At 53.5% G+C, this 14,607-nt stretch overlaps 5 protein-coding genes across 5 annotated transcripts, besides 1 other annotated feature; 4 read left to right on the forward strand and 1 right to left on the reverse strand.

The window, feature by feature from the left end:
- Positions 1-2,964: 2,964 nt before the first annotated feature.
- Positions 2,965-3,051: a sequence feature (Short protein (CABS01_00113, KAK1525024.1) was converted to a misc_feature.).
- A 3,386-nt stretch (positions 3,052-6,437) lies between these two features.
- On the forward strand, positions 6,438-6,581 carry CABS01_00114 (uncharacterized protein; the record flags this gene model as incomplete). The annotated part of the gene is made up of 1 exon (XM_060533497.1): positions 6,438-6,581. One exon carries the CDS (start codon positions 6,438-6,440, stop codon positions 6,579-6,581), a length of 144 nt encoding a protein of 47 aa, XP_060406011.1.
- A 325-nt stretch (positions 6,582-6,906) lies between these two features.
- CABS01_00115 (uncharacterized protein) lies at positions 6,907-7,161 on the reverse strand (the record flags this gene model as incomplete). The annotated part of the gene is made up of 1 exon (XM_060533498.1): positions 6,907-7,161. One exon carries the CDS (start codon positions 7,159-7,161, stop codon positions 6,907-6,909), a length of 255 nt encoding a protein of 84 aa, XP_060406012.1.
- A 1,548-nt stretch (positions 7,162-8,709) lies between these two features.
- On the forward strand, positions 8,710-9,235 carry CABS01_00116 (uncharacterized protein; the record flags this gene model as incomplete). The annotated part of the gene is made up of 2 exons (XM_060533499.1): positions 8,710-8,756; positions 8,914-9,235. 2 exons carry the CDS (start codon positions 8,710-8,712, stop codon positions 9,233-9,235), a joined length of 369 nt encoding a protein of 122 aa, XP_060406013.1.
- An 837-nt stretch (positions 9,236-10,072) lies between these two features.
- Positions 10,073-10,339, forward strand: CABS01_00117 (uncharacterized protein; the record flags this gene model as incomplete). The annotated part of the gene is made up of 1 exon (XM_060533500.1): positions 10,073-10,339. One exon carries the CDS (start codon positions 10,073-10,075, stop codon positions 10,337-10,339), a length of 267 nt encoding a protein of 88 aa, XP_060406014.1.
- A 2,236-nt stretch (positions 10,340-12,575) lies between these two features.
- CABS01_00118 (Gti1/Pac2 family protein) lies at positions 12,576-13,934 on the forward strand (the record flags this gene model as incomplete). Its single annotated transcript, XM_060533501.1, has 1 exon — positions 12,576-13,934. One exon carries the CDS (start codon positions 12,576-12,578, stop codon positions 13,932-13,934), a length of 1,359 nt encoding a protein of 452 aa, XP_060406015.1.
- Positions 13,935-14,607: the final 673 nt, after the last annotated feature.

The raw sequence follows: 14,607 nt of genomic DNA on the forward strand, positions 1-14,607 counted from the left end.
CTGTGTCCGATTAACCAATTGAGCGAATACCTCGATGCCCAATGTAATCTGCTCCAGGACTCTGGATGAGGAGCCTGCCGTTGCGTAAATGGAACTGCCCAGATGTATGGGTGAACCTTGAAACGCGCCGCCCTGGGATGCCGCAAATCTGCGCACGAAGATTGATTGGGGTAGGGGGTACCTTGGCGTGGATACTGCATAGCCGGCGCTCAACCACACCCCTACCTTTGCGGCAAGCTAGATGGAGACTGTTGGAGTTCGTTTCTGCCTCGATCCATCCATGTTCTCGACAGCCATCCATATCCATACTTGCGCGGTCATCCCTCTACGGTACGGGTATTCGTACCTTGAACAGGCAATACGGTACGCATACACCACGCCCGTGCATATCGAAGGGAAATCAGATCTGGCTTGATCATCTCGCTGTGCGGTAGCCCGTACGCGCACTCCCACCATCATGCACACAAAGCGCAGGCACACACTTTCACCATTACGGAGTACTGCCACATGCACTTCGGTTTTCTTGGCACATTGGCTTCGACCTTCCTTTCCTCAAAGCCATGCGGGCGCAATCCAGTAAGGTACACACATTCTCTACACACTAGGTGCCGGAATGCTGCAGTAGCCAGGGCGCACAGTCGCCCATATGGCACCCTCACTTGCCATGCCGCCGACGTTAGCTTAAGCTGGCATCCCTAGCAGTCGTAGCAACGCCGGGAGCATGTCTCGATGGAATCAAACGGATATTGCCGTTCTCCACGATCCCCTTCCCAGTCACTGATGCGACAGAGTTCCCCTGCTCAATCCCAAGATAATCACAGCATCGTCCTGATCGCCCTGTGCCCGGGGTCTTGCGACCATCAGCAGGCCACAGAACGGCTTGCTGTAAAGTCTTGGCAACGATTCCTCAACGACGCTGGCTTGTGAATGTGATAGTAGCCAATGCCGTGGATCATACCTGGAGACTTTTCCCGCTCCCGGCTATTTGCTGTACATAGTATGCTAGCGTTTTCTGCCAAATGATTGTGTAGCTTTGACCGATGCAATTGGATGAGTCTTGGTATTTTTTGACACGCAAGTAAATTTCCGCCCAGACTCGCGGTAACCTGTCGTGCTGGAAACCAACGTGCGTGTTTGGACGCATGGCCTCGTCCGCTGCCACCATTCGAATTGACTTCTGCGTGGAACAGCCTGCTACAGACCCAACCGGACCGAACTCTGGCCAGGTACAGAGACAGGCATGGGTGGTATGAAAGTGACTAGATACAGATATGGCTTACGTCTGAGCACGAAATTTACAGATCGTGCATCACTCAGCCAATCCACACACACACATCCGTAGTTATGTATGTCCGTACACCGCCTGCCAACGGCTTACCATGGAGAGCAATGCACGTTCCCGTGCCTAGTTTCAGACTCTAGATAGCCATTGACTTTGAGAGCAGCATGTTATGTATGGAGCAATATGATAGAGAATGCAAAGTCCATTGCGCATAGTCAATGTGCCCCGGCTGATATGTTGCGCCATTGAACGTCGAAAGCGCATACGAATACAAACAAATGCAAGTGCCACTGCATGACCACCCCGCCGATGGCGATGAGGCGGATCCGGACATCTTGAAGTTATGCCGCAGCGTCCCTCCCGCTGACCCTTCATCTTCAAGACTGAAATCGGCTCGCCTTGCTGAACCAATAAGGTTAGCTTTGACGAGGAACATGCTGGGTGTTTCTTGAAGCTAAATCCAGAGCAGTTGGTGAAGCGAGAGAGAGAGAGAGAGGGCTCTCGGATGTCGGGTGGGCACTTGCACCACACCATCTCAAGATACGATGAGACGGTTTAGCTTACGTTGGGTATGTGCCTAGGTTCTGTTAGAATAGAGTTGCCCAGCTTCATCCACATGGGTGACAAGTGAGTGAACAAAAATTGGCTTGCTTGCTATCTAAGAGATGAAGTCTTAGTTGGCAGAGGGATGTCCAGTTGTGTAAGTTAAACGTTGCATGATGCCCGGCGACCAATCTTTGATCTACTCCCGGCCGTTCGGTCAGTTCGCCACCTTGTCCTTTAATGATACGACAATGTGATAGGGTGTAGTCAAATTTGTCGTTGTAGCCATCGGTTTCGGAAAGTAGGCAGACTCTCAAGATGGAGGATGACGATACACTGCCGGTGATGTGAGCTCTCCCCTGGTCTCGACTCCACCGCCCCCTCCGCCCCCCGGTGTCCCATTTCAACGAGGTCGTGTGTCAGCTGTGGTCTTCCCAGCAAGTGACATGACTTGGTTTCTTAGAAGAAGAGGCTCGTACGGATACCGTTATCTGTACATGGCGTTGAGTAGGGAGTACGTAGCCTTGACATAGCAGGAGCAGGAGAATTGATAAACTATCTACATTCAGAGGCAGGCAGTGAGCTCATGCATTGCAGAGTGAGGCCTGGGAAGAGGACAGAGAAAACGGCGGAGGGAATTGTTGTTCCGATCCGCCCGATCTTAAGTTGGAAGTCACGAAAGGTTCAGGTTTCGTGCTTGATTGCTTCCATCTTCTAGCTTAGGTACAAGATACCCAAAGCCAGAGCACATAGGTTCCTAAGGTACCTAAGGTATCTACCTTAAAACTGTTAGTAGGTACGTGCTGCATTCACCAGATCACGTGTTTCTCTTTTTTCCAAACCGTGCTCAACTCGACTTGGCAGACATCCCGCACCATCATCCATGTGATCCACGCCCCCCCCCCCCCCCCCCCCCCCCCCCCCCCCTTTCTTCTCCCCCCCCCCCCCCCTCTTCCCCCTCCCCCCCACCCCCCCCCCCCCCCCCCCCCCCCCCCCCCCCACCCCCCCACCACCCCCCCCCCTCTCATCCCCCCCCCCCCCCCCCCCCTTACCATTCTCCCCTTCTGATTCTGCTCCCGCTTCACCCTTTTCGCTCCTTCAACAACAACCCCACCACCACCACCACCACCCACCTCACATTACCATCCAGCCATCCATTCTTTCAACTGCACGTCGCACAGCCTTCCATCGACCACCCACCCTATTCCCACCCTTGTGTTGATCATTCTTCAATTTCTCGGGGACCTGAGCCTCCCACCCCGCCTGGGTTCCTGGCGTTGGGTGCTTATGAGCAGGGGTGGCCTGTGGTCCCTTGTTCTGCAGCTCGCAACTTACTGGCTCGGCTTGCGTCTGCTTTCTGTAGACGACATGGGAAGATCCTGTTCACCCTGTTCCCTGTCCGAAGTGACAAGCTTGATGGCAATAGTCTTTTCTCCTCCGTGTTTTTTTTTTTCTCTTTCTCGTCGTCCCTATCTTTATTTGCTTTTTCCTTCTAACCATCCCCCCCCTTTACCCTATTCGTGAACTCCTCCCTGCAGACACAGCTAAGGTAGTAGCTATGCAAGCCTATCCGTACCCGTAGACGCAATTCTGTCGCGAGCTTGTACCTGGCCAAGTTGGGCTAGGGAACCTTGACCCGAGTATTCTCGCCCGTTATTGAAATTCGGCCTGTTGCTTTTCAGAGGTTGGTCCCTATTTGACTTAGGACCGAGGCTGTTGGCCGGGTTCGCAAACCCGCGGACCCGCCGTTCGTTGCTCGGATTGCACTCCGTTGTGAAGCTGCCGCGACCAGTCTATCCATAGTAGAGCCCCGTATCTGTACGTTTCGTCTTCTATCTTCTTTACTATTCCTAATGGACCATCAATCATCTTTCTGCACCCTTTCACATGGTGTCCACACAGCTGTTGTCGCCATGAGCCTACCTTGACTCTAGTGCCGTGTGGTATTGTCCTATTCGTGCCTTACTGGATACGGATACTCCGACAATATTTGGCCGGCTCCAAGCGGGAGCGCAGCTTCCATGTCTTGACGATGTTCCCATTCTCCACTCAAACACCTGGCGCATCGCGGCTCAAAAGTCATGCTGTTGTCTTTTCGTCCCCTCAACTCTCAAGTCTTACCCAGGTACTAATGTGTGTCCTGACCAAGTGTATCTGTAGAGCAAGTCCACGAGTTTCGTAGCAGAGATCTACTTGGATGTATCAGCGTAACAACACGCAAATGTGGGAATATGAGCTTCGGCTAGGTATGAAGAGCAGCAAGACACACTTTGAACATCAGTTCCATCATCAACTCTGCAACATCTTGGGGTATCGACTGACGAGACGTCGAATCAATCTTCAGCACCCCAGGTCTTTCCACAACCCTTCCACTGACCCTAGCTACCTAGGGTTTGAAGCCTGGCCCCTGGTCAGGCACGAATCAATACCCGCGCGGAGTTCTAGCTCAAGCAAATCAGCGAAGCCGACGCAGCAAGCCACGGTCCCCCCCTATCGTCCCTCCCCTGTGCCGTTCACACACTGACACTCGTGTATCCCATACTTTGTACTCTTCCATTGAGCTCGCAGGCACGACAGGCCTTTCTCGTCTCCATTTGTACGCATTGTTCACCTACTCCCTGTTTCCCTGACGCAAAGCCACAGGCGTTTGGCACCGCGAAAACGAGCCACCAGCATGGGCACAGGTACGTAGTACGGTACACTACGGAGCGCCAGATCCCACCGTCACCCATCCCAAGTGTGCCCATCTGTCTTACCTAAGGCGTACCACGCGACAACGAGTGCCCCTCCCTGGCTCTGGCTTCCCTCAGAGTACGTATTATTGGCTGTCTCTCAACGGCGACGTACATGCTAGGATATGTGCCCCAATGGTTCCGGCACCGTGCCGACGATATTCGCGAGCGAGAATAGTGCTATAATCGGCATCGACTAGAAATCCCAAACACAAGTCTGTTGCCAGACGCCGTTATGCGCTGTGCGGTTGGAATTTACGTGGGTATTGTTCTATTTCCAATTAAGCACAATACGCGCGACTTTGGAGCCGCGCTGGGTGGGAAGCAAAGCTGCAGGCATCCGAGCCTACAGGCTACACCAAACCACCGGGGGTGGTGGGACGGAGTAAAGTTTTCTTGATGACAATCTATTAGAGTGACATCGACCAAAGGCAAAACCGCAGTCAAGTTAGCATGCCACGCGGGAAGCGGGCGAGGCAGGGCAAGGGACCGGAAAGGTAACAAGAACGGTAAGCAGATTGGCAATGTCAAAAATAACCCAATTCTACGAACAGCAGGCACAGACGGTTGGTTATTGGCAAAAAGGAAGGAAAAAAGGTGCATTGGTGAACGACGGCGAGAAAGTTTGAACCTCCAGAGAGTGAGTGCTTGAATCAATCCATGATTGTACCCGCCGCACACCATATCACGCTCCTTCCACTAGCATCCGACGTGTAGTCAATGAGTTGTGACAGAATGCCTGTGTCACTACCTAGTACCTCGAGGACACGACGAACTCTTCGCACACTACCCAAGCACCGGATGGAGTATGGAGTGAAGCTGGGGGGATCCATCAGCCTAGCTCCGTCCTGTCTCACTCTCGCGCCCGGCGCAGTCGGGACAAACACAAGAGGCTGCGGGACGAAACCAGTACGAAAGAGGAATTCTCGAGATGGGAGCTGACTTTGCATTTTCCGGCCTTGTCTTTCGGCTTTGTCCCTGACGCGCTTCGGAACTGGGGTAAAAGAGCCCGTCTGCCGATATAGACGTGGTTGGCGGAGGCAGTCCTCGATTACGAGAGACCAAGAAGATGTCACCCGCAGGCACGCACGTACGGATACATACGTACCCCTTGTGGTCTCGATGCCCCTCCTACGGTCTACCCAAGTCAAGGTAGTGTTGGAACAACGTGGAAGGGGTTTACAGATGGAAATTATCCTCGCAATCGGGATCACTCCCTCACACCTACCTATCCACTGGTTACTGCTACTATGCAAGAACACCTAGGCTATGTTGAGCCAAAGCGTTTTCGATGGTACTCGCCTCACCTAAAAGAAGTTCGTCTCGATGGTCGATGATGCCTCATCTTACGTGTTGTTCACTGGTCCTTACGCACTCCTCCTTTCACTTCTTCTTCATACCCTCTCGCTTTCCGTTCTAGTGTCATCACTTCATCCACAACCGAGCGTCTTGAGGCGCAAGCGTGGTATGACTGACGCGGCAGTTGCATTGATAGCCCTATTCGTACTTGGAGGGGGGGCATCAATCAGCCTCGCTCGCATCGAACCCTGCGATGGTTATGTTCTTTTGCTGGACCCTTCACTTCGGCGTAGCCTAGCCTCGCCTTGGACGAAATGAAATAATTCTCAACGGGCGAGATTTGCCAACGGGCAGGTAGGGGACCAGGTGCCGTAGCCAAGAGGCTGGTTGTCGCCATGGATGCGTCGAGATGAAATTTAGCGGCCCCTCGACCCTTGTCTTTTGACCTTACTTAACATTCTTCCCCAACTTTGCAGCACAGGCGTCAAATCTGCTTCTCCTCTGCATTTACACAGTAGTCTCTGATTACCGTCTGCTGCCCCTGGATACACTCACTGTATCTTGTCCTTGCATCAACCCGTATGAGCGCTCTGTTGTTGACGACAGCCACAACCAAGTTGCTATCCCTGGGTAATTCGCTACTTCTGGCGCATCTTGTGGCCTGTGTGCGCGAAGTAGCGATCTTCTACATGTTCGGCGCAGACATGTTCCTTGTCTCAAGTTAGGCTCTCACACGGCACGCAAAGCAAGACAGGGAAGCTTGGAATTGGACGACGGGCTGGCTTTGTTTTCTTCTGTTTCCCTCCTTGTTTTCTTCAACATTTTGGCTCCCGAGCCCGCCGCCTGTGCTCTCCCTGCGCTGCCTTTCCCTTCCCGTAACCTTCTGTTCCTCTTGCCACGGCCCCCCACCGCTGCCGCCTTCTACCGGCTCGACCGTGCCCTCTTCCTCTTCTTGGCTGGCGGGTCATGAGAGGTTCCATCCAGTGTTGTAGCAGAAGGTCAGGCAGCCAAGGCATGGTGCAAGGGCCAGCCGTTGGGTATCCGTAGACGTTACGGTATCAGAGGTATCAGAGGTATCAGAGTGTCAGTGTCGAGAGTCCTTTTGTATTGGAAGGGATGGATGCCACAAGCGATGGCATGTCGAACGCCGTGCTTTACCTGACGGTTCATGCCTCTTGGCCCATTGCAATTTACCTTATACAGTCCTACATAATAAGGCAGGATACCTACATGAGGCATGGAGTGGAAGTATTGTAGAGAGACAGTCTGCCGAAAAAGCACTAGCAGGCACGTGCATGCTTTCATCTCTCCCTTGAGTGGGTTGGCTAGACTTGGGGCCCAGATGTCTTAATTCTCCAGTCATGGCAACCTACGTACCCTGAGGACAATGTATCCGTAATAAAGAGTGGAAACTTGGAAGGTGACGGGAACTGCAAGGGGGCAACGGGGGAGAGAGAACCCCAAGAACAGTTCCTTCCTATTGTCAAATTGACGATACGTCCCCATACTCCATAGGTAAGGTACTCTGTGACTCTGTGCCTTCCTTTTGACAGAAACGTCTTGGTGGGGCGTACGCCTCGTCCCGAAGAGGTCTTTTCCATCACCTCTTGCGACTTCCATACGGAGTACATACACATCCCCAAAGCAAGAGGATTCGACATCAATAGCAACCAGTAATTGCCAATGGCATGACAGATACCGCACCACCTGCGCATCCACCTTTTACGTTTCAACGATCTGCTGTGGTTGTCGACGTTGTCGCCGCCGGCTCGCCTCTTCCCTCTTCCTGATACCTCTGGCCGTGCCCATCTTCCGCCCTCATCGCCGCCTTGTCCCTCTTGCATCTTCATCTCTATGCCCCCCCCCCCCCCCCCCCCCCCCCCCCCCCCCCCCCCTTCCTCCCTCCTCCCCCCCCCCCCCTCCCCCCTTCCCCCCCCCCCCCCCCCCCCCCCTCCCCCCCCCCCCCTTCCCCCCCCCCCCCCCTCTCCCTCTCCCCCCCCCCCCCCCCCCTTTCCCTCCTCTTCTCACCTTTTCCTTTTCACTCCCACCCGACCGTTTTAACGCCTATCCCATCCCATCCTGTCCATCCGACCTTATCCTATCTAGCTCATAGTTGCCTTCCCTGTCTATCCATCCTGTTTCTTTTCCTTCAATCCAACCGTTCGTTGCCGTCTTTGTCCTCGTCCTCGTCCATGTCGACCAGTCTCCTCCCCGATTTTGAATGTATCAATCCGAGCACAAACTTGGCGCTGACACCTCGCGGACACTGGACGCTCGGTGATTTACTGCTCCCCTCAACTTGCAGGTGCTCAGCACCGCTTGGCCTCGCAAGGCCTTCAAGCGGTCTTTGGAGTATTGGAGAGGAATTGGTCCAAACACACACAGTGGCCTCACACTCCCCCTTCCTTGTCGTCGGGCAGCTCCCCGCTGCCAGGAAGAGATGGGTATGGCTAAGTATCCAATTCTGCAATTGCACAGCCGTTTCTCTGTACTCTGCCATGACGCCGGACCACCAACCGCAGCTCATACCCAGATCCCTCAACATCAAGTTCATTGCATGTTTTATCTGCCCTCATGTATCTTCGCCGTTGCTCATACCAAGTGTCAGCTACCTTTGTCCGTCTCGGCTCTCGCGTTCCTTGTCACTGTTGCAATCGTACTCAGTATTGGTTTGCCGTAGCTGATGATGTATTCGTTGTCGACATTTGTTTCATCGAAAGCTGCCGTAATTGGCTTCAACCAATGCTCAGGGCATGACAATACAGGTCAAGCAGAAATACGAGAAAAAGATTTTGCTCCCGTCGACCCGCCAAATAGTTGGCATCAAAAGCCAAAAAGTAAATCAGGCAAACTATGGCTACCAGCCCGAATCAAGCATCAAGCACCGGCCAGCAGTTGTCGTTCGATCCCGTCGCCTTGCTTTGCCCAAGCTCTTTCTTTATCTCCCCTCTCGGTCCTTGTGTGGGAAGCTTACCTTGAGGCATTTGAGCTTAACCTTGTCGGATTCTTTCCCTCACCCAACCTTGACCATGCGTCCCACACCAATACCAATACTAGAACGAGGGACGACGACATCGACAACAACAACAACAACTACTACTACTACTACTACTACTACTACTACTACTACTACTACAACAACAATAGGAGCAGCTGCTTCCGACCAGCATCTGGTCTCTGCCTGTTGCCTTGCACACGCTGTATGGCAGAATTTGGTCCTCGGCAGGATGTGCTCATGGTATTGCCGACTTACAGCAGAACGGGCAGCCCATGCCAAGCATCTACGGATAGAAATATCAGCACCGGCACAGATGCCAAGCCAGAGATGGCTATGGATGAGATAGCATCACAGGGTGCTGTAGAGTGGCAGACAGACTAAGAAGTTGGAAGAGCCACAGCAATAACACGCCCAGAGGTACCGTACGGGTAGAGAGAGCGCAGCAGGTCTTGGCACGCTTGGTCGGTTCGACTCAGTCGACTCAAGCCCAGCCCAGTCGAGTCCTGGTGCCATCTACAACGCCCTTCTTGTTCATCCACCATCAGTCACCCCACCCATTGGTCCTGACAAGTGCCCATCTCAAGGCTGTGCTGCATAGGTATCCGTAGGTTGGTATCCTATGAGAAGTAGGGAACAGAAGGGGGGGGGGGCAAAGTAGTCAGTGAGTGAGTGAGTGAGCACTGATGAGCAGCAACAGCAGCAAAGAGTAGCAGGGGAAAAGTCCATGCTCTCTTGCACACACTTTGGGTCTTCCACACCATGGATGGCGCTGGCATTAACTGGTATTGGCATTGGCGCAGGTACGGGTGATGGTACTCACAGCTGTCTGTACCTCTCTCTCTCTCTCTCTCTCTCTCTTTCTCTCGCTGTCTCTCTAGTCTTGGTCGGATACGATACCTACCCTGCTTCTACCTGGCCCTGCCGACTTGGTCCCCGCTTGAACTTGGTCGAGGTATTTCCCTTCTGCTTTTTTTGATCGCCGAGCGTTTCCCCCAGCATCTGGCACGTCCTTTTTTCTCTCCAGGTCCACCACCATCATCCAAGGCATGGTATGTACTTTGTACACTACACACACACACGTACGGATACACACACGCACACACTCACACACTCACACACACACCAAATATTCTCTCTCTGTGTCGTTCTTCTCTTTTCTGCCCGCCCGTCTCTTACTTACTCCTCCTTCCATTGCCCACCGTCTTCTTTCTCATACGGATGGATACCCAAGGCACTCCTCCCGCTGCACTGTTGTTTCTCTCTCACTCTCTTCCCTTTCTCTCACTCTTACCGTCCTCCTCTCTTACATCGCACTCCCTCCCTCTTTCTCCCCGTCTCTCCCACACGCCCTCCCCCCTGCCTCTAATCCACACTCCTCTTGTACCCCATCTCTCTCTCTCTCACTCTCTGTCTCTCTCTCACTCTCTCCCCTCTCACTCTTCACACCCCATACCCTCCTTAGCTCGACCCCCCTGTATCCTGTGAGCTGGGTTGTGTGTCTTTGCGTCCTCTACGAATACACAGTTACCAGTAAGTAGTCCCAATCCTAGTCCAAGTCCCACCGCCGCCGCCGCCGCCGCCGTCTTTCCCTCCGCCTTGTCCTGCTTGCCTCCACACCCACCGGCTCTGCTTTGGAGGGAAAAGGGTACTGACTCTTTGGCTCTGTTTCTAGGCTCTGGCTCCCGCACCTGTGTTCTATCTACCCGTACCTCTTGTTGATGCGACTGATCTCTCTCTCTCTTTCTCGCGAATGCTTGTCACTTTCCACCTCGTCCGTCCCGTCGTCACTCGTCACTCTGGCCCTCCTTGACCTTGACCTTCTCCCCTCCACCTCCTCCACTTCCACCTCCTCTAAGGATACATCCTGTGCTGCCGCTACCGCCGACGCCGCTCTGCCCTCTGCCCCGTCCGCCTTGTCTTTCTTGGCTCTCGACGTACATGGTAGAGCTTCATCTGCTACCCTTGCTCGGCTTCAAACAGCTTCCTGATCTCCTCGACCGCGGCACCTTGCCTGGCCCTACGTCGGCATCCCGCCTTGAGCCCTGGGTCCGATCTGCCCTGTCTATTGTCTTAACCCAGGCCTGTCTGTACTATCCTGGTTCTCTGAGCTCGAGGCACCTCCATCTTGTTCTCGGCTGCCGTGGGCGCGCGCGCTCTCTCTCACCTCACTCCTCCCCTGATTGCACTGCAAAAAGAGTACATGGACATATTATTTCATCCAGTCTCCCGATCTTCACGCGCAATTACCAGTTTTACCGTCGGGCACCGACATTCATATAAGTCCTCGGCGACATCCAGTCTGCAGACTACTTCATCTACTTCTTGCTGCAGTCCCTAGCATCCGAAGCTCAGGATACCAGGAGTTCGAGGCTCAACCACTCGGTTCAAGAAATCAAAAACCTCCGAGGCCCTCCCTTCTGTTTACTCCCTTCCCGACATCTAAGATCTCAGGGTCCGTTCCACCCACTGCAGCAAAGCAAGGCAAACCAAAGCACACCACAGCACAACAGTACATCACACCGCATACATCAACCACCACCCACGCTCATTCCTTTGCAACAAGAATCTCGCCAGCTAGCTGCTCCTCATCCTCCGCACCCACCTACCTCTAACTCTCATCACTCCTTCTCTTCCCCGTGAGAAGGACGAGCCTCTTTCCTTCTTTCTCTCTCTCTCTCTCGCTCTCCCTCACACACACACACACACACACACAATCATCCTCCTTCCTCGGAACCTATACCACAGTAATTGTTCTGGAACCTGGACATCCACCAGTTCACCGCAAACCGCCCCGACAGGAAAGAGAGAAACCCAGACCGCGCAGCTAACACGCCGCCAATATTCAACCGTGCTACGCTTGACAAACCTTAAAACACTGGACCTCACCATCAACCTCCGGTTCCTGACCCACGCAAGCCACAAGCCATAGACATACACGAACATCTATCCCGTTGCCTGCTGCTTCTGGCCGTACACATTCCGTCCTCAAGCTCCTCCTCTTGCTTGGGCCAGTCCAGAACTGTATACTCTCTCCGATCAGAGGCGTTGAGCCCGTCGCGCCATCCCACACCCAAGCTTCACGCGTCAGGTGACGGTAACCTTGAGTCTTCCAACACAGCTTCTGTTCTCGGTGGCTGAACCAGAAGACGGAAAGGTGAACAAGGAGGCGCTCGGAAGCATACAGTCTCGCGACCTGGATACTACGATAAGCGCAGGGCGAACCACGGTCCCGCGTCTTGCTGCAGATTCAGAGCTCCACACACGTACCGTGTGGTACCTTACCTTACCCTCCTGCCCATTATATTCCCCTCCCTCTTCTCTCCTTCGCAGAAACGCTTTGGAAATTTAGCTTTAACAAGTCTTAATCTTCTTGTCGCCGTTGAAAGACTTTCTTCCCTCCTCCTCCCACCGGCGTTCCTTCTGTCTACGCCCTCCTCTTTCCATCCTCGCGCGTCTTAGTCTCAACATCACGCTCAACTGCGCGGCTCCATCACTGTTCTCACGAGCACTCGCTAGTCAAGTCAGCAGGGCTAGCTTCGCTTCCCTTCTCCTCCCCATCATCATCACCATCATCTGGGAGGACTGAACCTTTCACACTCTATTCAACATTTCCTTTCCAACGCATACACGTACTGCCGGTAAGTGGCGCAACTCTACCATCGTTACCGCAAACGTTCAACGTAACTTACACGATTAGACTCGGCGCAACCGGAAGCCAAAAATGGCGAATTCCAACGTCCCATTAAACCCAACCTTCATCGGCCACGTTGCTTCCACCCTCGACGCTCTGGTTCTCTTTGAAGCATGTCTGAGCAGTGCACTACACCATGTTCCCCGCAGACCACACGACCGCGAACGCCAGGATCTCATCAAGAGCGGCAATGTCTTCATCTACGAGGAGCACTCGTCCGGCATCAAGCGCTGGACTGACGGAGTTGCTTGGAGTCCCAGTCGTATTCTCGGCAACTTCCTCATCTACCGCGAACTCGACCGGCCGTTCCCGCCGGGCGAAAAGAAGCGCGCCATGAAACGTAACAAAAAACCCACAGGTGTAACGAAGCCTGAGGTCGCGCGCCAAGGCAGCGTCAACGGAGCTGCGTCTACTATGGGCATGGGAGATGGCTCGCAAGGCGGCAACAAGGACGCGGAGCGAGCATTGATTGGATCCCTAGTCGACTCGTATCCCTTCAAGGAAAACGGTCTGGTGAAGAAAACGATCAGTGTGACTTACCAGGGCGTGCCGCACCACCTGGTGTCCTATTACAACGTCGAAGATGTCACAGAGGGCAAGCTGATGACCCCTTCCAAAGATCACCAGCTCTCTACCATTATTCCTAGAGGGGAATTGATCATGTCGCAAAATTTCCGCGCCCCAATTGACGAGGTCGAGATGGACGACTCCCGAGGAGGTCACGGACTTTTCGCGCAACACTATCCCGTTAACGGCCACCACCAGAGCCTGTCACGAGCAATGTCGGTGCCTTCGCTACACATGAGTGGAATGCCTGCGGCGCAGTTCGGCCATCCACCGTACATGTCGTATATGAATCCAGTCCCCGGGTCCGTCAGCAACGTTGGCTATGCGCAGCCTCAACACCCAAATTACGCATATGATAGCCTGAGCCGTGCAGGCCGGTATCCGTCAAGTGCTGGCTTGGCTCCCGACATGTCTCGAAACATGGCACTCGAGTCACAGCACCATCCTCGACGACACTCAACAGCTTACGAGCCCGTCACGGGCCCCGAAATGGGTCTTGCTAGCAGCTTGCCAGCTGTATCAAGCGACCCGTCAAGGTCAATGGGTGGAGGCAACTACATGACATCCATGTTGTATTCCCAACAACGCCCTCACGACATGTCTCCTCATGAGCCCTTCCCCTCGCCGTCTCCCCGCCACGTGCACAACGAATCCGGGATGGGCGGTGACAGAAGCGCCCAGGGCTTCCCCATTGAAGGGCTCAATCGCGATACGTGGAACACGTTTGACCAGATAGCCGAGGACGACCAAGGTCAATACATGCCGCAAGGGAGTGCAGGCTGGCCCAGTAGCAACAACAACAACTCGCTTGGTAGGACCTGAAGAGAAGTAGGATTAGAGTCGTTTGCACGTCTCGACTACCGGACTTGTCCAACATGAGGCCGCTGGACATAGAACCAGGACCCAACATTGGTTGGACCGAATCACCAGAGAGGATTGCCCTTGAACGACAGTGTGGAAAATGTTGCGGGGTCATCAAATCCCTCAGGTTACAGAGGGTGACTCTGAATTCAGGCGCCAAGGTGCTTGGTTAGCGCGGCGCCGAGGTTGCGGTTTGCGATGATGTTTTTTGATCCGGAAGAAAACAGAGGTGCGCAAAGCTGAGCGCAACCTACGATCCAGGAGTATGTGATGTATACTGAACAGGGAAAGGGGGGTTTCTTGGGACTACCAAAAAGTTTACCTGTAAGGCAGTTACAGTCTGCAGACACGCATGTTGTACTCAACGCAACGAATCATCATGCGATGTGATCGTTTTGCGTAGTCTGTAGTGCTCCATTCGATGAGAGTGATTACATAGACAGAGTGGCGCTTTGCTACATTACACTTCAACATACCTTACCTTGTTTAAGGACAATTGAAAATTCAGTCAACTATGCGGCAAAGAAGAATATGCTAGTGGCAGAGGTTTCCTGTTCGTGACATACTTGGGACACGGGCCAATGGTGATTCACGCTTACCAAACGACGGAAACCAAAGGTACCTACATTAGGTA

This window comes from Colletotrichum abscissum, assembly GCF_030869225.1.
Source record: "Colletotrichum abscissum strain IMI 504890 chromosome Unknown Scaffold_1.1, whole genome shotgun sequence".
In the NCBI taxonomy this organism is placed as follows: Eukaryota; Fungi; Ascomycota; class Sordariomycetes; order Glomerellales; family Glomerellaceae; genus Colletotrichum; species Colletotrichum abscissum.